We start from the raw sequence: 23,544 nt of genomic DNA on the forward strand, positions 1-23,544 counted from the left end.
CCTTACACTGTCAAACTCCTTTTCATATTCTACAAAGTAGGCATAAACATTTTTATTAACGTCCAAACTTCTTCTTTATCTAGTCCTATGACTTTTATCGATCGTTGGATATCAGTTGGCCTCCTTATTCGCTATGGTAACTGTATTAATAGTAGCTGGAAAAATAATTATGTAGTCGATTTTCCGTACCATTGTCTTGGATTTTTCAGCTATGATGTTCTTCTTCCACCAGGACCACGTCTATCTTGGAGTGTTTCATAATATTATGCCCTAAGTGTTCCAGCTTGCGCCTCTTTAATATATAAACCAGTTGTTTTGTTTGGTTCATACATCTAACTATAGTCCAGGGTAATAAGGTTTTTCTCATGACACTCGAGCAGCCAGGGTACTGAAGCGTTTTTCGACAGGTAATACCTATAAGAGCAAATTGTAACTATTTGCTGCGTAGGATCTGGCGGCCATTTATAAACAATTAAGTGTCAAAAATGGCATTTTTCCCTTTTTTTCAAATCAATGGAAAACAGTAAAACATATGGTTTTTTTAGTACAAATATCTTTGAGATTATAAAAAAAGCTTTAAAATGACGTATTACAAAGTTTGATATACTCATTTATTGTTAATATAATTTCGAAAAAAGGTCGGAATTGCAAAAAAAAAAATAATTTCGCAATATCAATTGTCTAAATTAGTATACAGCTTTGAAATTTTTGTCATATAAGGGTTCTTTGGTGCTTAATATGTGATAAAAATTTCAAAGCGATTCATTTAATTGTTTAAATTCTATTCAAATTGTTTTTCCCAGAAAGCAGTTTTTTTGCAGTAACATAAGTCAGAAAAACATGACGTTAGAACCATTCCACAGGTGTCAAATAAAAGAACATGAGCTATATTTTCAACTTGATTTAAAAAAAGCGAATAAAAAATGCATTTATTAGTAATAAATAATTATGCAAAAGTATCGTAAATCTTTCCTTATAAACTTTTTATTTTGTTATATAAGAAATTATATATATTTATTACAATTTTTTATCAATTATGATATAAATAACATTACTTGGTAGTTGTGCACTTAAAACAGGGTAAAAAAGTTAATTTTTTTGGAAAAAGTTATCCAAAAAGTTTATAAAGAAAGATTTACGATACTTTTTCATAATTATTTATTACTAATAAATGCATTTTTTATTCCCTTTTTTTAAACCAAGTTGAAAATATAGATCATGCTCTTTCATTTGACACCTATGGAATGGTTCTAACGTCATGTTTTTCTGACTTATGTTATTGCAAAAAAATGCTCTCTGGGATAAACAATTTGAATAAAATTTAAACAATTTTATGAATCGCTTTGAAATTTTTATCACATATTAAGCACCAAAGAACCCTTATTTGACAAAAATTTCAAACCTGTACACTAATTTTTACAACAGTTATTGCGAAAATATTTTTTTTGCAATTCTGAACTTTTTTCGCAATTATATTAACAGTAAATTAGTATATCAAACTTTGTAATATGTCATTTTAAAGCTTTTTTCATAACCTCAAAGGTATTTGTACTAAAAAAATCATAAGTTTCACTGTTTTCCATTGATTTGAAAAAAAGGGAAAAATGCCATTTTTTGACAGATAATTGTTTATAAATAAAAATGGCCGCCAGATCCTATGCAGGAAATAGTTACAATTTGTTCCTATAGGTATTACTTGTCGAAAAAACGCTTCAGTACCCTGGCTGCTGAAGTGTCACGAACAGGGTATATTTTTGTCTTATTACCCTGGCCTACTAAGGAACTCCTCATTTTTAATAGTATCGATCCCGATTATTTTTAGTAGTCCTCTGAAAACGTCTTCGCGTATTCTAATAACAAACCAACATATTTATGTTTCGTGGACCTTAATAAGGCATTTAATAGAGCCAAATTAATTGGCCTGGATCTCGCGTACCAAAAAAAGTTACCGCGTATCAAAAAAAGCAAGAAGCTGAACATTTGTTTAATAGCTTAACCGTGTCTAGTCGGACAAACTTTGATATATGGAAACAATGGAACAGGGGAAGTTTTATTGGTGGAACGTGATTTTAATTGAGGAACGTGCCATCCTAACAAGTTTATGATTGTGAAAACTAGCAGGTTGTTTTTTAAGTTTATTTAATAGCAAACTTTATATAATATATGAAAAAATGTTTGTCCGATAAATATGTTGGGCATTTTAATCAGTCCGACACATAGAACATGTCAAATGACAGGAATTATGTTAGTGGTAAATAGCAGTCTGATTTTTGCATCAGAGTTTACTAAAAGGGTAACAAATCAATTGGAAGTTCTGTCCGAAAAAATATATGGGACGTTTTCGTAATCTGACGTTCCAAATTTTTAAACTGTTCCACAATTAAAACTTCCCCTGTTCCAGTGTTCCCGTGCATCAAAGTTTGTCCGGCTAGACACCGTTAAGCTATTAATAAATTTTCAGCTTGCTATTAATAAACTTTTTTGTTACGCGGGATCCAGGCTAAAGGTCGTTATCCATTTTTTTGATGCAAGAGAGGTACCTTTAGGAGTATTTAAAACGATCTAAAATATCTATCAGAGCAACACAATAAAAGTAAAAGTAAAAAATAGAACTAACTGACCCAATTGAAGTTGGCGGTGGGATAAAACAAGGGGATTTCCTTAGTTGCAAAAAAACATTAAGAACCAAAAAGGATGCCAAATGAATGAAAAACTTCAAATTAAAGATGAGGATGATTTACAACGTATGCAGCTCCAATTTAAAATAACCGCCAGAAAATTTAACATGTTAATTTCTCCAGAAAAGACAAATACTCTGGGCTAATTAGCAAAATTTATTGAAAAGTTATTTACCAGCAATTTTATTGCTGGAATCGAATTATAAGATTCTATATATTAATAATATAGGTATGCAAAGTCCGCATATAGTGTGCTACTTTTTTATAAACAAAATGGCGCCGACAAATCGTATTTTTTTCAATTATTGCTCTATAACTCCGAAGATTTTAAATTTACATCAAAAACACCCAAATAACAATTCACGAAAATTTTCCTGTTTTTCGCGTTTTTCACGATTTGCTCCGACGAAAATTTTCCTCGGAAAATGCGGGTTTTCCTAACAAAAACTCTAATTTTCAAATAAAGTTTTAGGTAAGAAATTATTAATCAATAATTAAATAACTTAGTGACATCAAAGCTTTCTTCGTATAGATTGTAATTCCAGAAGCCGGTGAAAATGAAATGAATATTTTAGCAACAATTCAATTATAAATTGACAATTTATGATCGCAATAATAACCAAAATAATCATGATACATTGATCAAACTTATAAAGATTATAAAGATGGGATGCTTATTTAATATTTTATCGACAAAATATAAATTTTCTTTTTTTTGCATAATCTTTAAATTTTGAAAAAAAAATAGTTATAATAGTTGGTCTAATTAGTAAAGTACAAAGAAAGGTTATTTACCAGCAATTTTATTGCTGGAATCGAATTATAAGATCCTATATATTATTAATATAGGTATGCAAAGTCCGCAGATAGTGTGCTAATTTTTTTATAAACAAAATGGCGCCGACAAATCGTATTTTTTTCAATTATTGCTCTATAACTCCGAAGATTTTAACTTTACACCAAAAGCATTCAAATAAAAATTCACCCCAATTTAATTCTACATAGAGGCATGTTTTTCCTGATTTGCTCCGACGAAAATTTTCCTCGGAAAATGTGGGTTTTCCCAACAAAATCTCGAATTTTCAAATAATTTTTTTGGGCCAGTAATTATTTATCAATAATTATATAGCTTGGTGAAATAAAAGCTTTCTTGGTATATATTATAAATTCAGAAGCCGGTGAAAATGAAACGAATATTTTAGCAACAATTCAATTGTTAATTAACAATTTACAGTCGCAATAACAACCAAAATAATCATGAGACATTGATCAAACTTAGAAAGATTATAAAGGTGTGATGCCTATTTAATATTTTGTCGACAAAATATAAATTTTTCATTTTTTTGCATAATCTTTAAATGTTTAAAAAAAATTGTTATAAACATATTAACATTTCTCAGAAATTGTTTATTATATTCTAATTTTAAAAATACTTAAAATGCATATTTCATAGATCTTGAAAATGAATGCTTTAAAAAAAATTTCCAACCGTTTTCAAAAAAATAAATAAAATAAATTTCTACCAAGAGCCAGGATTCTGTTAACCGAGATACGATAGTATCAAGCGGCGCCGCTAGGAGGAGCTTCTCCAACAATGCGTCTCAGAATACCTTAAGAACACTTGGTCATTTTGTACTCTAAACCGAGTAAAGCATGAAAAAGAAAAAGAAAATAATCGTTTTCGTTTTGATTCAATTCGAGTCTCTTGCCATCCTCTGACACAGTGTTTCTGGGTCTCTACCCTTTATCGAAGAGGCTATTGCAAGTAGACTGAATTAATCAACTCGAGACGAAGAAGAACTGCATCTATTAAAATATCTGCAGTATATTGTGGTTAGACTGTCCTCTAACGGGGAAGTGTTCTTAAGGTATTCTGAGACGCGTTGTTGGAGAAGCTCCTCCTAGCGGCGCCGCTTGATACTATCGTATCTCGGTTAACAGAATCCTGACTCTTGGTCGAAATTTATTTTATTTATTTTGTCATTCCCCGTTAGAGGACAGTCTAACCACAATATACTGCAGATATTTTAATAGACGCAGTTCTTCTTCGTCTCGAGTTGATTCAATTCAGTCTACTTGCAATAGCCTCTTCGATAAAGGGTAGAGACCCAGAAACACTGTGTCAGAGGATGGCAAGAGACTCAAATTGAATCAAAACGAAAACGATTATTTTCTTTTTCTTTTTCATGCTTTACTCGGTTTAGAGTACAAAATGACCAAGTGTTCTTAAGGTATTCTGAGACGCATTGTTGGAGAAGCTCCTCCTAGCGGCGCCGCTTGATACTATCGTATCTCGGTTAACAGAATCCTGACTCTTGGTCGAAATTTATTTTATTTATTTTGTCATTCCCCGTTAGAGGACAGTCTAACCACAATATACTACAGATATTTTAATAGATGCAGTTCTTCTTCGTCTCGAGTTGATTCAATTCAGTCTACTTGCAATAGCCTCTTCGATAAAGGGTAGAGACCCAGAAACACTGTGTCAGAGGATGGCAAGAGACTCAAATTGAATCAAAACGAAAACGATTATTTTCTTTTTCTTTTTCATGCTTTACTCGGTTTAGAGTACAAAATGACCAAGTGTTCTTAAGGTATTCTGAGACGCATTGTTGGAGAAGCTCCTCCTAGCGGCGCCGCTTGATACTATCGTATCTCGGTTAACAGAATCCTGACTCTTGGTCGAAATTTATTTTATTTATTTTGTCATTCCCCGTTAGAGGACAGTCTAACCACAATATACTGCAGATATTTTAATAGATGCAGTTCTTCTTCGTCTCGAGTTGATTCAATTCAGTCTACTTGCAATAGCCTCTTCGATAAAGGGTAGAGACCCAGAAACACTGTGTCAGAGGATGGCAAGAGACTCGAATTGAATCAAAACGAAAACGATTATTTTCTTTTTCGTTTTCAAAAAAGTTATGAAACAGCAAAGTAAATATACGATTCTCCGTTGTTTATAATTTGTTTTAATTGTTTCAAAGCTTAAAAGTGAGTCTATGGTACAATCTAATTACTCACAAAGAATGTCAAAAATTAGTGCAATGGTTATATTTTAATCAAAGATTAAAAATACTTTTTTTGTAATTTTTAGCGCAAAAGTAGGCCTGATACAGAGTCGGAGCTAAAATGTTCACTCGAAGCGACTGACACGCAGCATACATTATTTGTTAAAAGTGTACGTCGCGCGGCCGCCGGTCGTCGCTCCAAGTGAAAATTTTAGCTACAGTACTGTATTATTCTACTTTCGCGCGTGTAAATTACAAAAAAATATATTTATAATCTTTAATTAAAATATAACCATTAAACTTATAATCGATATATTTTGTAAATAATTAGCTTGTACTTTAAACTCACTTCTACGCTTTGAAAGAATTAAAAAAATATATAAACACCGTAGTAATCGTATGTTTACTTTGCTGTTTCATAACTTTTTTGCAAATGGTTGCAAAAACCTTTTAAAGCATTCATTTTCAAGATATTTGAAATGCGAATTTTAGCTATATTTTGAAATTATAATATAATAAAAACTTTCTGAAAAACGTTAATTTGTTTATAACTATTTTTTTTAAACAGTTAAAGATTATGCAAAAAAATAAAAAATTTATATTTTGTCGACAAAATGTTAAATAGGCATCTCATCTTTATAAGATTTCAAAGTTTAATCAGTGTATCATAATTATTTTGGTTATTATTGCGACCATAAATTATTAATTAACAATTGAATTGTGGCTAAAATATTCCTTTAATTTTCACCAGCTTCTGGAACTATAATCTAACCAAGAAGGCTTTTAAGTCACCAAATTATTTAATTATTGGTAGATAATTACTTATCTAAAATTTTATTTGGAAATTAAAAATTTTGTTGGGAAAACCCGCATTTTTCGAAGAAAATTTTCGTCGGAGCAGATCGGTAAAAACACGTCTCTATGCAGAATTTAATCACGGTGAATTTGTATTTGAGTGTTTTTGTTGTAAAGTTAAAATCTTCGGAGTTATAGAGCAATAATTGAAAAAAACACGATTTTCGTGCGCCATTTTGTTTATAAAAAAAGTAGCACACTATCTGAGGACTTTGCATACGTATGTTATTAATATATAGGATAACTTTTCCCAAAAATGGCCTATTCTCCGATAATCAGCCCAGACTAAAAATGCATTGTTATAACAGAAAATCTACTAAGATGTAAAATAGAGCTTGAGGGTAGGTTAATAGAAGAAATCATAAAGTTTAAAAATATCTAGGCACATTATGAAAGCTACGGAAAGGTCAAACAGAGGCGCAGGTTGCCCGAATAGAGAAACAAAAATAGTGCAAAAGAAATGAAAGGCATTATTTACAAAGCAGCCATTAGTCTGGTGCCTCAAACGAAGAAGTGTTGCATAGAATAGGCAAGGAAAGAAAACTTTTTAACACAGTGAAAGTTAGAAAAATACCATACTTGGGCCACATACTGTAGCCCGATCAGGTAACACAAAATTTTACGAAAACCTCCAAAAAAATAAAGGAAGGATGAAAATTTGGAAATAGGTAGTTGCAATTGTCTATTATTATATAAGAAAAAGTTTACAATTCTACATTCTCTCCATTTTACAAAAATTGGGAAATACGGGGTGAAAAATATTTTCTCGGGAGTGAAAAAATATACGTTCAAAATAGGCCCGGAATTGGATAAAATGACTAATTCTAAGCAACTTTTGTTCTATAGAGTTTTTTTGACTAAGTCAATACTTTTCGAGTTATTTGCGAGTGAATATGTTTATTTTTAACAAAAAAAAACATGTTTTTGGACGGTTTTTCGCAGATAACTCTTCTTCTTCTTCAAATGCAAATCCACTAATGGATGTTGGCGATCACATTTTCCATTAACTCTCTGTTTCTTGCAATGTGTATCAGAGATTGTATGTCGTTAATCCCTGTCCACTGCCTTATATTTCGGAGCCAGGACATTTTCTTGCGTCCTATTCCTCTCTTGCCTTCAATTTTATCCTGGATTATAAGTTGAAGGAACTGGTATTTTTCGTTTCGTATGATGTGACCCAACTACGCCGTTTTTCTTTTCTTGATGTTTTCGAAAAGCTGACTTTCTTGGTTGATTCTTTTAAGGACATCCACATTTGTGACTTTCGCCGTCCATGGTACCTTTAGGATACGGCGATAAAGCCACATTTCGAAGGCTTCTAATCTGTTTATATCCCTCGTCAGGGCCGCCGCTACCATGTGTGCAAAGTGTGCATCGCACACGGGCGGCCGATTATAGGGGCAGCCAAAAGCAGGCCACTGATGATAATACTTTTTTTAAAACGAAAATAAATGCAAAAAATTAAATAGTAATGATTCAGATATTTCTATAAACTCTAATATTCCTAGCAATCCAAACAAAAATGCCAAAAAATGTTATTTATTATATGAACTGCCCTTTTGCAGCTGTAGTCATAAAGTAGTTCCGGGAATGCTTTTTAGTTCAAAGTGGCTGGCGGATTTCGGAATTTAAGATATTTTTATCTACGTGGTCCATATGCGATTTTTTCAAATTCTGAACATTTATGATTTGTTAAGCGCCGGACTCCACTTGCAATTTGTAGTCGCGAGATTGTTTTGTCGCGAAGATTGAACATTTTGTTTCAAATACAAGTCAATCCATTATTATTTAGTCTCAAATGGATTGATTTGTATTTAAAACAATGTGTTCAATCTTGGCGAAAAAACAATCGCGCGACTACAAATCGCAAGTGGAGTCCGGCGCTAAGAGAGTAGGATACGACAATAGGATACTTTCCGAGAATTTAGATAAGTGCTTGTTAAGTTGATCTCATTGAGTAATAAAATATTCTTTTTTATTACTCGATGGTTTAAAAAAATCTTTTTTATTACTCTATGGTTGCTCTGATATACCTAATATTGTTTCTTTATGCTTATATGGTCATATATGGGTTACAGTTCGGTCTGTTGAGAGTTTGATGATTTTAGACACGCTTTTGATAAACGATTTTGTTTGTAATATATAGTAGTGTCATTTCTTTTGCACACTACTGTATTTCAAATAGGCCTGGATCCCGCGTACCAAAAAAAGTTGATTAATAGCAAGCTGAAAATTTGTTAATAGCTTGACGTTGTCTAGTCGGGTAAACTTTGATGTACGGGAACACTGGAACAGGAGAAATTTTAATTGTGGAACAGTTTAAAAATTTGGAACGTCAGATTACGAAAACTTCTTATGTATTTTGTCGAACAGAAGACAAAACATTCAATTGATTTGTTACTCTTTCATTAAACTCTCATGCAAAAATCAGTCTGCTATTACTAACCAACATGTTTCTATTATTATTGACTATTTTCTATTTCTATTATTATTCTATTATATAATAATAATAACTTTTTTTTGGTACGTGGGATCCAGGATCAAGGTCTAAAAGTAACGTCGAGATCAGAGCAATTATTATTTATGTGTCCTGCACATTTCTTTAAATACTAGTACCTATGTTGAAACGACTAAAGTGTTGGAAGGGGGCGGCAAATATTAAGTTGCACACGGGCGGCCAACGCTTTAGTGGCGGTCCTGTCCCTCGTTTTGTGTCCAGCCCTCTATGCCATATAGCAGCACCGACCACACGTAGCATTTAGTAAACCTTAGTCTCAGTGTAAGGTCGAACTCTGAGCAGGTCAATACCTTCCTGAATTTTACGAAAGCTTGTCGAGCTTGCTCAATGCGACATTTTACTTCCCTGTCCGATGCCCAGTCTTCAAAAAGCCACGTTCCTAGGTATTTGAATTTGCTCACTCTCTCAATGGACTTAGTATTCACTGTTATGGTGGAGTTTTCAAATGCATCCAAGTTTCTGGAGATGATCATGAATTTGGCCTTTTTGGTATTAATCTCTAATCCCATTCGCTTACTGTATTCTCCGATTATAGTGACAAGTTGTTGAAGATCGGCTATGTTGTCGCAAATTAAGACAGCATTATCAGCATATCGTATGTTGTTGATCAATACTCCATTCACTTTGATTCCCATCTTTGCATCTTCCAAATACTCTTGAAATATGGCTTCCGAATAAATGTTAAATAAAAGAGGGGAAAGCACACATCCCTGCCGAACACCCCTTCTTATATGTATGGATTTGGATATAGAATTGTCTATTTTTAATTGTGCTGCCTGATACCAGTACAAGTTTTCAATGCATCTTATGTCTTTTTGGTCTATATCAAGCTTCTTGAGGATCTGCATTAACTTGTGATGTTGGACACGATCAAACGCTTTCTCGTAGTCTAAAAAGCACAGGAATACGTCCTTCCATCAGGCTAATGAGTCTGTGATCCTCACATCTTTTTGCATTGACTTTTTTGGGTAGGGGAATAAATGTAGAGAGCAACCACTGCTGAGGATAGCAACCAGTTTCATAAATAAAATTAAATATTTTATGTAGTGCTGAGATTCCTCTTTCATCTAGTAGTTTGAGCATTTCTGAAGGGATTTCATCAGGTCCAGGTGCCTTATTGTTTTTTGAATATAATATTGCCTTTTCTATTTGCAGATAACTCAAAAAGTAAGTATTCTAGCGAAAAAAATGTTCTTAGTGAAAATATAGCTTATAAAAAAACTGAAAAAAATGGTGTACGCGTGAGGTCTGCAGACCCAGTAGAAGCAGAGTTGTAGCTAATGAAAAGTAGGTTCTTCTTCGTCAAATTCCAAATCGAATATTTCAATGTGAAATAACCAAAATCAGAGCACTTTTCGGGGCAAATTCATTATAACTTTTTTAAAGTGTTCAAAAAAAGGTTTATTCTTGTTTTTTCAAAAAACTTCTAACATTAAAAATAAGTGAGTTACGCTCAAAATATTGTTGGCCCCTTTTATTTTTTGGTACAAAAATCGCGAAAATCACTCCCTAATTAGCTTCCCAAATAAAATTAATCGTTACCGCTTCACAAGTTACTTTACTTATGTATTATTTATATTATCTATAAGCTTCATTGGTTCAAAGTGCTCATTTTTGAAAAAAATTGGGTTTAAAATAATTTTTTTTTAATTGTGAAAAAAAAATGGAACTGTTTATGGAATTAACTTAAAAATTATTAGTAATACCAAAAATCTTAAAGAGTAATAAAATGTACGTTTTGCTTTTCTGAATATTTTTTCTTTTTTGTTTTCTTGTTAGACAAAAATTGGTTATGCTATGGCTGTTCCAAATTTGCCTAAACTCGTGATTAGTTACTCGTTCAAGCCATTTTAACCACAGCTTTTTCAAAAATAAGCACTTTGAACCGATGAAACTCATAGATCATATAAACAATACATAAGTAAAGTAACTTGTGAAGCGGTAACGATTAATTTTATTTGGGAAGCTAATTAGGGTAACTCACTTACTTTTAATATTGCAAGTATTTTTTAAAAGCAAAAATAAACCTTTTTTTAAACACTTTATAAAAAAGGTGAAATGAATTTTCCCCGAAAAGTGCTCCGTTTTTGTCTACAGAGCTCAAATATACACCATTTTTTTCAGTTTTTTATAATAATATTATTATTTTTTATTATATATTTTGGCTAAGAGTATTTTTTTAGCTGAAATACTTACTTTTTGATTTATCTCCGAAAAACCGCCCAAAAACATGTTTTTTCTGCTAAAAATGAACATATTCACTTGCAAATAACTCAAAAAGTATTGACTTAGGGAAAAAAACTCTATAGAACAAAAGTTGCTTAGAATTAGTCGTTTTATCCAATTACGGACTTATTTTGAATGTATATTTTTCACCTTCGAGAGGGGGGTATTCCCCTCCATTTTGTAAACTTTTTCTTATATAATAATAGACAATTTCAACTACCTATTCCCAAATTTTCATCCTTCCTTTATTTTTTTTTGGGTCAGATTGTTCTTTGATCGGGCTACTGAGAAATAATAAGTACCAATATGCTCAACTGGTATGCTAGTGAAAGGAAAGATTCAGCGAAAGAGAAGACTAAGAAGGAAAGACTATCATGGCTCAGAAACATCCGACAATCTACAGGGCTAAATTTTGAACAGCTAATAAGAACAGCTGAAGACAGAGAAGAGTTTTGCAATTGTAGTAGCTAGCCTCCATTGAGGAGAGGGCACTTTAAGAAGAAGAAGTCTGATGACTAATTGGATAATGTATCAAATCAATTAGTTTCTTTAATCGTCGAATTAAATTTATCAGCAAACTTTCTTTCAACCTCGATGCAGGATTTCCATCCCCTAATCTTTAATGTATTTACTAGTAATGTCACTGAAAAACATCCAAAACAAATTCGTTAAACTATATTTTATTTTTAATTAGTTAAATAATATTGTCGTGTAACTTTATCAAACCACGTTTGTAAAAACAACAATTAATAATTTAAATTTTTAAATGTTGTTACGAAGGTCAATCGACCACACTACGCAAATAATATGATATACAGAGGGACTTTTAAATAATTATAACTTAATAATTAGTATTAATTTTTTATTGTGTTTTTCCATAACATTTCTGTTGTTAGTATTTTCTATTTTCAAAATAAAATAATTTCGAAAAAGTACTTTTCTCAATTCAATGTCGTGATCTGCATTATACTTTTATTCATTCCGGTTTTGTAAGAACAAATGATCCAGAGGAGTAGGTTTTTGTAACGGAATCACTATCATAATTCAAATTTTGAAAAGTAAGTCTAAAATTGAGTCACTAAAAAACTATCAGAACATAAATAACAAAAGACGGCGACAGTATAACGGAGTTGGCAATGAATACGGACATGAAAATATTTTGTAAGAAAAGACGCAAAAACAAAACAAAAAAAAAATAAAATAAAAGACAAAAACAGGAAAATAAGAATAGGAACGTGGAACATCAAAACACTTCTAAGACCAGGCAAAATGGAAGAGTTGGCAAAAGAAATGACAAAATACAGAATGGGAATACTAGCGCTACAAGAAATAAGGTGGGCAGGAGAAGGGATGATCGATAGAAGAGCCACACAATGTACTACACAGGAGAAAGCAAACAGGGTCGCCATGGAACCGCCTTTCTAGTTAGTAATAGAGTAAGAGACAAGATTATTAACTTTAAAGCGGTTGACGGAAGAATATCATATATAAGAATGAAAAATAAACAAGCAAATTTAACATTTGTTAATATATATGCACCTACAGAGAATGCTCCCGAAGAAGAATAGAATGAATCCTATGAGAGACTTGAAGAATTGTACGAAGAAATACCAAAGAACGACATACTAATCCTGTTAGGAGACTTTAACGCAAAGATAGGGAAAGAAGACACGAACAGAGAAATCGCAGGAAAAGAAACGATCCATCAAAATACGAACAACAATGGCAGGAGAATATGTAATCTAGCAGCAGCAACCAACACTTTTATTATTAGCACCCAATTCAAGCACAAAAAAGAGCACAAAGTAACGTGGCTAATACCTGGAACGACAGACGGAAACCAAATAGACCACATCCTAATTTCAAAAAAATGGAGAACAATTGTACAGAATGTGAGGTCTTACAGGGGAGCCAATGCTGATTCGGATCACATTTTGGTGATAGGCGACATGAAATTGAAGATTAAAGACAAAAACGACAGAAAGAAAAGAAAGAGGTGAAATAGGTCAAAACTAAACACAGATAATGCAAACAGAAAATTCTGCACTAAGTTGGAAGAAAAACTACTAGTCCTAAAACCATCGGACATAGATGAAACATGGGAAGACATAAAATATAGTATTTTAACAGCAGCAGAGGAGACGATAGGACTAATGAAAGACAATAAAAGAAAATATTGGTACGATGAAGAATGCGAGCAAGCTAGTAAAGACAAGGACCAAGCAAGACACAGGTGGTTGGCAACAGGGAAACAAGAAGATCTCCTACACTATAAAGAGAAAAAGAAAGAGTCAGACAAATGTTGCAGAACTAAAAAGAAGAAATGGATTGAAGACTTACTGCTGGAACTCGAAGCTAATAGTAACGATAATGCAAGACTATATAAACACATAAAAGCACAGAATAAGAAAAAGATACCGGCAAATATTGGAAAAAAGGAATGGGAAACACACTATACATAATTGTTCAAAAAGAAAGGCGATGCTGAAAATCCAGAAAATGAAGAACAAACAGAAAATAGGAATGAAGAACAATCAGAGCCTCCCTCATACAACGAAGCATTGGCGACCATAAACAGATTAAAGACAAGGAAAGCAGCAGGACCAGACGACATTATAAATGAGTTCTTCAAGAAAGGGGGAGAGGAACTAGCACAGAGAATCCACAAGCTGAAATATTAACTAATTTGATCAGACAAAGAATAGAAAAAGAAACGAGAACAAAAATAGGTGAATACCAACATGGATTCAGAGAAGGTAAGTCAACAATAGATGCAATACACATTGTAACGCAAATCGTCGAAAAAAGTTACTAGCATGGAATAGATCTACATATACTGTTTATTGACTACAAGCAAGCCTTTGACAGTGTAATAAGGGAGGAGCTAATTAATGATATGAAGCAACTAGGCATTCAAGAAAAACTAGTAAGTCTCACGAAAATGACGATGAAGAAATCCAAAGCACGAATCTTAACAAGGGAAGGCCCGTCAGATGAAGTACAAATGGAGGTAGGTGTCAGACAGGGAGACTCCCTATCAAAACAACATTATTTAACATTGCCATAGAGGGTGCAGTAAGAGCAGCCAAAATTAGGGGAACAATTATCGAATCTTCAGCCCAACTGATAGCGTATGCAGACGATATTGCACTGGTTACTAGAGATTTAAAAACCATGCAGAATATAATATTAATACTAGATAAAGAAGCAAAGAAGAGAGGGCTAGTAATAAACCAAAGCAAAACGAAATACCTCAAGTGCTCAAGAGAGAATACGAACATCGAGAAAGAAATTAAGCTTGGAGAATATACATTTGAAAGAGTACACCGTTTCAAATATTTGGGAGTTATGGTGAATGGCAGAAATGATAGAACGGATGAAATAAATGAACGCATCCTACTGGGTAATAAAACCTATTGGAACTACCAAAAATTCTTGAAAGAAAAACACATTAGTAAGACAACCAAATTAAAAATTTACAAGACTGCAATCAGGCCAGTGATCACCTATGGTGCAGAGACGATGTGCCTAACACAAAAAGATGACATGAGATTAGAAATCTTAGAGAGAAAGATAATTCGACGAATAATGGGACCGGTGAGGATAATTGTAGGCGAATTTAGAAGATTAACAAATCAAGAAATTAAAGAAGTCATCCAGGGTGAAGACATAATTAAGTTCGTGTAGGCGCAGAGGCTCAGGTGGCTGGGACACATAGAAAGAGCTAACCCAGACTCTACGCTAAAGCGAATAACTGGCTGGAGACCAACAACAAAGAGACCAAAGGGAAGACCCAAAACAAGATCGAGATATCAAGTCTTAGGAGACATAAAGAAGCTGAGAATCTACAATTGGAAGGAGCGTTGTAAGGACCGGAAAGAATGGAGGAAAGCTGTAGACAAAGCCAAGTCACACACGCTGATATAATAATAAAAGACAACAGCGGACTGATTTTCCGCAACAAATGAATCAGAGAGCCCAAAAGGGCGGCAAACACTCCGCCAGGAGTGAATAAGCCATGATGATGATGATGATGAATCAAATATGAACCGACCTTTCCGTCCCCGCTTATCATAAACTGGCGGATATGTCTAAATTATTCCTGCGGTGGCAGGTTATAGTCTAATGTGTGACTGCGCGCTACCGCCTGTTCTCTAATGACGTGCTGCCTATTATGGGATATTTATATTATGTTGTTCTCTAAACATCTTTAAATGACAAAATAATTAAATTTAACGTTTTACTCTTCAATTATCTTATTTTAATTTACATCAAAAAATGGAATTTTATAGGTTATTTTTATATTTACAAAAATATTTCATGTCATTTGTCAAAATAAAAGATTCCTTAACTGCGTTTACAATACCACTCTTTTAGACCCGTCCTGTATTTGTCCTTTATTAAAGTATCCTGTATTAAAGGATCCTTTATTTGCCGGTGGCAATAACTCTCTATCATCCGGCTCAGTAGGTTTGCTTTTATAACCATGTATTTTGTCTTTTTCGGTGAAACTATCATGTGAAATTAATAAAGCCCACATTATAAATCATTTTCATTTTGAGGGATTAGTAATGCGTCGTCTTCATAGCAAATTATTGTAGGTTGTTTTTTCCCATGCTTTTTTCTCTTTTTTAATTATTTCATCCGTGATAATTATCCCATTGCGAGCCTCAGTTCGGTCGTCTAGCTATTTTTTTAATATTTATCTCTTTCACGTACAATAAGTGGATAACCTACTTTAATTTTACCTATTCAAATGCCTTCTTTAGATTTACGAAATATGTATAAATATGCCGTTTGTTGTATTCCAGTAATTTCTCTATTGCACTATTGCACTTACCTTATTATACAGCGTCGCGTCGGTCCATCATCTTCTCGATCTAATAGCCTCTGTTCTATTGTTACAATTTCATTCAAAATTTATTTGTTACCAATTTTGTTGTTATTTTTTAGTGTTATGTTTAATAGGTCGATTTTTTAGTGTTATGTTTAATAGGTCGATTCCGGGATTTAATTCTCCGGGTCCAATTTTCTTCGTTATTCAAGAGAGATATTAGTATGCTTGATCTCCATTCATGCTGTAGTCTGTTTTATTATATTATTTTATTATAGCTTCGTTGGTCTGCATCGCTGTCCAGAGTATTCAGAGCATGCTTCTGTGCAACCACATCCCAAACGCATCTAGGTGATTGATCATAGCACTCTTTAAAGTCCAGGTATCTGTGCCATGTAACAACTCCAACCAAATATAGCATTTGATCATATTTTGTCCTAATTTCAGGTTTAAGTTAATGAATGATTTTATTTTGAGAAACGTTGTGCGAACTGCTTCAATTTTGGATTTGATCTCCTTACTTGGATTTAGTTGGTCTGTAATATGGCATCCCAGATATTTAAAGTTAGTATTAACTCTCTCAATGTTTTGTTGATCTATCCGTATAGCCACTTTACCCGATGCAACTAATTGCGCAATTAATCGCACAATTTCTTGCAGCAATAGAAACTACATCGTGTTATACGAAAATTGCACAGAAAAGCTGCAACTTCTTGCAGCAACTTCTTACTGTAAGAAGTTGCAGCTAAATAGAACATGTCCTATTTTTCATGCAATTTTCTCTGCAATTTGGTTATATTTTTAGGAACTTTTAAAGCTACACAGTCTGTTTTTACTACATTGACATTCTGTCAACCTAAGTTTTAAACTAAACAATTTTCTAACAAAACTAGAGGAACTTTTTACCAATTTCACGCTTCACGGATAATATTATTCTGATGGATAACTTTAATTATGCAACATAGGGATTAAAAAACTATTTTCTATTTGTATTTCTTAAAACTTGTTTCCTTTTGTAAATGAATAATGTATTAGGGGAGACCGGGGCAAAACGAAGCTCGGGGCAGAACGGGAAATGCATCGGTGTGCATAACTTATAGTCGTCATAATGTCGGCAATAGGGCCATTCGAACGAACGTGGGTTGACTCACTTCAGTCATTAGAAAGAAACTTCTAGTCACGTAGTGTGCTTCTTTACAGATATAAAATCCGTTTTCTTTTGTTTTATTAAAAATTTTGGTGGTATTTATAGAAGTGCTATAAGGTGAGTAAGCAAGTTTTATCACGTTTTTCATTCAAATATGATAGATATGTTACTGAATTTTAATATTGCGTGCTGTGAACCGTTTTATATCTTTTACGTTAGAAATTACTAATTTTATTTGAAATGATGTCTTTTGGGGCAAAGCTGTCGGGGCAAGACGGGATATTATCCCATCTTTCCCCTCTCTCCTAAATTGCCACTACTTTACAGCATTTAAACTTTGTATGAAGAATCTGACTAATAAAAAAAATCAAAGAAAACTAAAGAAGAAACCGAGATGGACACTGACTCATCAGGAGATGCTGAAGATTGTGGTTGCATCTACTGTGGATACTTATATTTGCAGTCAACTGAAGGATGGGTACTGGGTAGTGTGTAGTGTCTGCAATGGATGGGCTTATAATTTCTGCGCAGGTGTTGAGGATGATGGCGAAGCTGCTCATATTTGTGAACTCTGCCAGCCTGACTAAAATACATTCCCATTTTGCCCCGTAACCAGGGCAAAATGGGAATTTCGGATTAATACGTTAAGTTATTTATACCCAAAAAAGAATGGGTGTGTACTTTGTATAAATATACTTTAAACAGTTTGTTTTATTTTTTTTAAACACCAAACTAATTTTGTGCTTACCGCTTTCAGAAAAATAAAAAAAAGTATAGGATTTTACGGATTCGAACTCAAGACCTCTCGATCTCTGGCCGAATGCTATACCAAATACGCTACGAGGACTGTGTCTGTATCGGTTCGGGCGTACCTAATGACAATTCACGGTAACAAACAGACAAGGTGAAGTATAATGAATATACAATAAAATGTTTTATTAATACCCATCTTACTCCTGAGGAAGACAAATCCAAAGACACAAAAATTATAATAAATATATTTACTAAAAACACTAATATATTCTTTTCACACCTTTTCTTGCACTGATATATTTATACATAACTAGAAAGATTTAGCAACTAAACGCCATACTGTCTGTGTGCGAATGCGCGTAGTATTATGAAATTTTTAAAGAAGTATAACTTCAATAACTAAGGATTTTGGATTATAAATTAAGTAAGTTATATGAAGTTTAATAGCAAGTGATCTTGTCTGACTTTGTTATTTTTTAATACACAGCTTAGTTTTCTTTCTGATTTTTTCTTTCTTAACCTTTAACTACACGCGCTGGCGTATTTTGTACGCCAGATATAAGAATTCTACGGCAAATATATTCAAAAATTTAATTTGTGACCTTGTAATTTTTATATATATTTTTCTTTATAAACAATACTTTTTTAATTTTTATATATATTTTTCTTTATAAACAATACTTTTTCCCTGTAAAAAATCACATTTAAAAAAAAATTATTAGTAATTTTATTTATCATGGAATCCAGTTATTCTATGATTCCAGTTATAAATCCCAATTGGCTTACTGAGAAGGAACTCCAAGTATTCACTGATGCCGAAAAAGGTTTATAACAAACAACTAAGTGTATTTTTTTTTCAAAAAAAAATAAACAAATCCGCTGTTTTTAAGTGTATTTTCTTGTGGCGTATAAAGTACGCCACGCGTGTAGTTATGTATAACTTGATGCGCGGGTAGTTAAAGGTTAAGTATCCCGTTCTGCCCGGTCTCCCCTATAGGTATACTTGCGTTAGGTATTAATTGATTTTGTTATAATACATATTATAATTTTCTCAAATTATAATCTAACATTTTATCTAATATCTGATAACTCTACTCAAAAAATTACATTTAATTTATAAAAACAACATAACCTAAAATTTATGCTATTTTGTCAAAGTTTCTATTTCGTGTCAGTTTATGCAATTGTTTGCACCGTGTAATCACTTCATTGCAGAAAGTTAGTTGCAACTTATTGCGCAAGAAATTGTGCAATTAATTGCGCAATTACTTGCATCGTGTAAAGTGGCTTGTAGGGAAGCATTGTCGTTAGGTTGGCGATTAAATATGTATAATAAATTTCGCCTTAGGAGCATTCATTTTTAGACCTATGTCTCTTCCTGTCGCATCTACGCAATCCAATAAGTCTTGAAGGATCTGGAGACTATCGCATAAGATCACTTTGTCATCGTATCTAAGATTATAATCAGTTCACCATTGATTTTGAGTCCAAAGTATTTATCTTGCAAAGCCTGTTAGACCAGGCCGCATCTGTAAAAATATTAGTACATTTGGACGTTGAGAGGTGACTCAAATTTTTTTGCAGAAATTACTTGAAAATAGCTTAAATAATAATATTTGAGTTATCCTTCCTCTCAAAAAGGTCCGGAACATTGTTTTAAATAATCAAAATATCAAAAAATGAAGGAAAAATTCGATTTTTCTCTTTGTTTTCTGATTATAACTTTAAAATTGTTCATTTTCGAGAAAAGTTGTACTGACATAAAAGTTGTATAATTAAATTTCCTACAATATAGAATTAGTTAACAATTTAAAAAATAGTCACCCTTGTTGCAAAATAGCAATAATTGCGAAAAACCCATACAAAAACAAGTATTCGCATTTTACGTTTTTCAACCATTTATGCTACACTTAGGACCTTCATATTTCACTCAGAAAAACTTTATGATACAGTACAACAATACTGTATATTTCATTAAGATCGGTTTAATTGATTTTGCAAAATAAATTTTGAAATTCAGCTTTCGTAAAAAAAAATTCATTTTTTCAAAATGTTACAGAACTGAAAATAAAGCAGATAGGAAGTTGAATTTTTTTTACTTATAGAAGTGTACTGTATCTTTCATTTGCAAATGTGCAGAATTAAAATCGATTAACTACCACGGCGTCAGAAATTTTTTGAAATAAATATTAATTATTGGTGCTACGCGCAGGACAGCGGATAGTATGCTCTGATTGGGCATTCCAATGACCTTTGATAATTATTGATTCATTTTAATTTTTATTACATTTCGATATAAATAAATAAATTTGTTTATTGCAAAATAAAAACACATACTCTATCCTTTGAAATGACACTTTTTTTAGCAAAAACTTTCTTTGTTCATATATTTTAACTTAGAGAATAAAAATTTATTATTTTTAAACATATGCAATTGTTTAAACAATATTTCACAAACAATAATAAAATTAGTTTGATTTTTGTGGAATTAAAATATTAAAATAGAACAAAATATAGATTAAGAAAATAAAAAATAATATATTAGATAAAGATTGGAAAAAAATTTAGTGGAAATCAACTTGTGTGAATCTAATACCGCTGTCCTGCGCGTAGCACCAAAAATTAAGGTTTATTTAAAAAATTTCCTGACACCGTGGTAATTAATCAATTTTAATTTTGCAAATTGCAAATGAAAGTTACAGTACACTTCTATAAGCAAAAAAAAATTCAACTTGCTATCTGCTTTATTTTCAGTCCTGCAACATTTAAAAGAAATGAATTTTTTTTGCGAAAGCTGGATTGCAAAATTTATTTTGCAAAATCTATTAAACCGATCTTAATAAAATTTACAGTGTTATTGTATTGTATCATAAAGTTTTTCTAAGTAAAATATGAAGATCCTAAGTGTAGCATAAATGGTTAAAAAACGTAAAATGCCAATACTTGTTTTTGTATGGTTCTTTTCACAATTATTGCTATTTTGCAACAAGGGTGACTATTTCTTAAATTTTTAACCAATTGTATATTGTAGGAAATTTAATTACGCAACTTTTATGTCAGTACAACTTTTCTCAGAAATGAATAGTTTTAAAGTTATAATCAAAAGACCAATAAAAAAATCGAATTTTTCCTTCATATTTTGACATTTTGATTATTTAAGCAATGTTCCGGACCATTTTGAGTGGAAGGATAACTCAAATATTATTCAAACTGGAACATGAAGTAAAAACCACTTCTATGTAAAAGGTATATTTAACCTTTAAAGGTAGTAAATATACCTTTTACATAGAAGTGGTTTTTACTTCATGTTCCAGTTTGTTTAACTATAAGGTATACAGCCAATCCAGGGAACTACCCCTTTTTAGTTCAAATATTATTGTTTGAGTTATTTTCAAGCAATTTCTGCAAAAAAAATTGAGTCACCTCTCAACGTCCATCTCAAAACAGATGCGCCCTGGACTATGTTTGTATTTTCCTACAACAACCAACATATTCATCTAATATCTAAAAATTACAGCAAATATTTTTTAGATAATTATTATCATAGTCAACAATCGGTTCTCAAAAATAACTACCAGATGATGATAGGCAACTACCAGTATTCTTTCCGAGAGATATAAATTTAATAATATGAAATATAGCTACATAAAGATTGGTGTGTAGGATAAAAAATCATTTTTTAATATTTTAGTTTTAATTTATAAAAATAAAGAAATAGGTACAAATAATTATTTTTTCTAATATCTATGTGGTACAATACCTGACAATACACTGATTATCTTTGTCTCTTCAAGAAAAACAGAGTAATTAGTACAAAAATAAAACCCCAAATAAAAGATATCGATAGTCCTTGAATTGTTTTGATATCGCTTATTTTCAATCCCTTATGGACCACGTTGGCGAAAGCTTCAATGGCCATGGTACAAGGCAACAGTCTTGATGCAATTTGAAGTACACTTGGCATACCTTCTACGGGCCACAGAATACCTAAAATAACGAAATAGATTAGTCAAATACGTAGATAATTAGTAAATTCAATTTTTCGCATATCTTAAAGTAAACAAATATCCCAGAGAACAGTAGTTCTCGCCAGTGGCGTACATCCCCATAAATGCGACACTATACAGGGTGATTCATTAATAATTGTCCATATAGTAACTGGAGAAACTTTAGTACAAAATACGAAGATTTAACCTAAAACACTTAAATAAAATGTGGTTCCTTACTGAGTTACAGGGTGTTTTATCTAAAAATTTAAAAACTATTTTTGCTCAGCATTTTAAAACTATTCAACGTATCCTTTTCATACTTGGCAGGAAGTATAGGTACTGTAAAAACTACTAAATTATGTTAAACAAACGTTTCTTTTCTGGATATTACCAGAGGCGTGCGACGGGGGAAGTGCATGGTCGACTCTTTCCAAATTCTACGCCGCTGGCGGAATTGCTATTTTAGTTCAATTTTTGGATTCTACAATACTTTCTATGAAAATAATATACTCTTCATTCGTAGCGATAAAGTCATTAGTTTTCGAGATCTTTGAAGTTAAAATTGAAAAGATACGGTTATTTTCATTAATGTATTGTGTCGCTTCATTTTTAATTTCAAATATCTCGAAAACTAATCATTTTATCGTTACGAATGAAGAGAACATTATTTACATAAAGAGTATTGAAAAATCAAAAAATTACACTAAAATAGCAATTTCGTCAGTGGCGTAGAATTTGGGAAGGGTCAACCAGCCACTAATCCCTGTCGTACGCCTCTGGTATTAGCTAGAAACGTTTATTTATCTTAATTTAGTATGAGTGTACAGTACCTACACTTTCTGTCAAGTATGATAAGGATACGCCTAACAATTTTAAAGTACTGGGTATAAATAATTTTTAAATTTTAATCATATGAATCATATTATTATCATAAATAAATCAAAATAACGGTGCCGTTTCATATTTAACTTCAAATATCTCGAAAACTAATGACTTTATCGTTACCAATGAAGAGTATATTATTTACGTAGAAAGTATTGGAGAATATAAAAATGGCACTAAAATAGTAATTCCTCCAGTGGCGTAGAATTTGAGAAGGGTCAACCATTCACTATCCCCTGTCGTACGCCTCTGGTAGAAGCTAGAAACGTTTGTTTATAATAATTTAGTAGGGTGTATAGTAGTCGCACATTCTGCTAAGTATGAAAAGGATACGTCGAATAATTTTCAAATGCTCAGCAAAATTTTTTTTAAATTTTAGATAAAACACCCTGTAACTCAGTAAGGAACTACATTTTATTAAAGTGTTTTAGGTTAAATCTTGGTATTTTGTGCTAAGGTTTCTCCAGTTACTATATGGACAATTATTAATGAAACACCCTGAATATACGGGAAGTTTTCCAATCTGTCAACCTGACTGAATTGAAAAATGGGACACATTCTATCTTAAAGTTTAGGAAAAGACGAGACAATCGATATGTCAACCATCCATTTTGGTCCAAGGGTGTGGGTTTTACGGACCTCCCCATTTTGGGT

At 32.3% G+C, this 23,544-nt stretch overlaps 2 protein-coding genes across 5 annotated transcripts in view; both read right to left on the bottom strand.

The window, feature by feature from the left end:
- LOC114349497 (ABC transporter G family member 20-like) overlaps positions 1-23,544 on the bottom strand; it is a 636,826-nt gene that overhangs the window by 203,404 nt on the left and 409,878 nt on the right. The window lies entirely within an intron of this gene.
- LOC114349498 (ABC transporter G family member 23-like) overlaps positions 21,703-23,544 on the bottom strand; it is a 205,925-nt gene continuing 204,083 nt past the window's right edge. For 3 of the 4 annotated variants that reach the window (XM_050643867.1, XM_050643865.1, XM_050643868.1), the window contains one exon: positions 21,704-22,006. In XM_050643867.1, coding sequence (XP_050499824.1) covers positions 21,795-22,006 — 212 coding nt within the window. In that variant the 3' untranslated portion in view covers positions 21,704-21,794. Of the gene's footprint in view, positions 22,007-23,544 lie in introns of all 4 variants that reach the window. The other variant, XM_050643866.1, reaches the window with a different exon arrangement.

The sequence above is a fragment of the Diabrotica virgifera genome, chromosome 2 (assembly GCF_917563875.1).
Source record: "Diabrotica virgifera virgifera chromosome 2, PGI_DIABVI_V3a".
NCBI lineage: Eukaryota > Metazoa > Arthropoda > Insecta > Coleoptera > Chrysomelidae > Diabrotica > Diabrotica virgifera.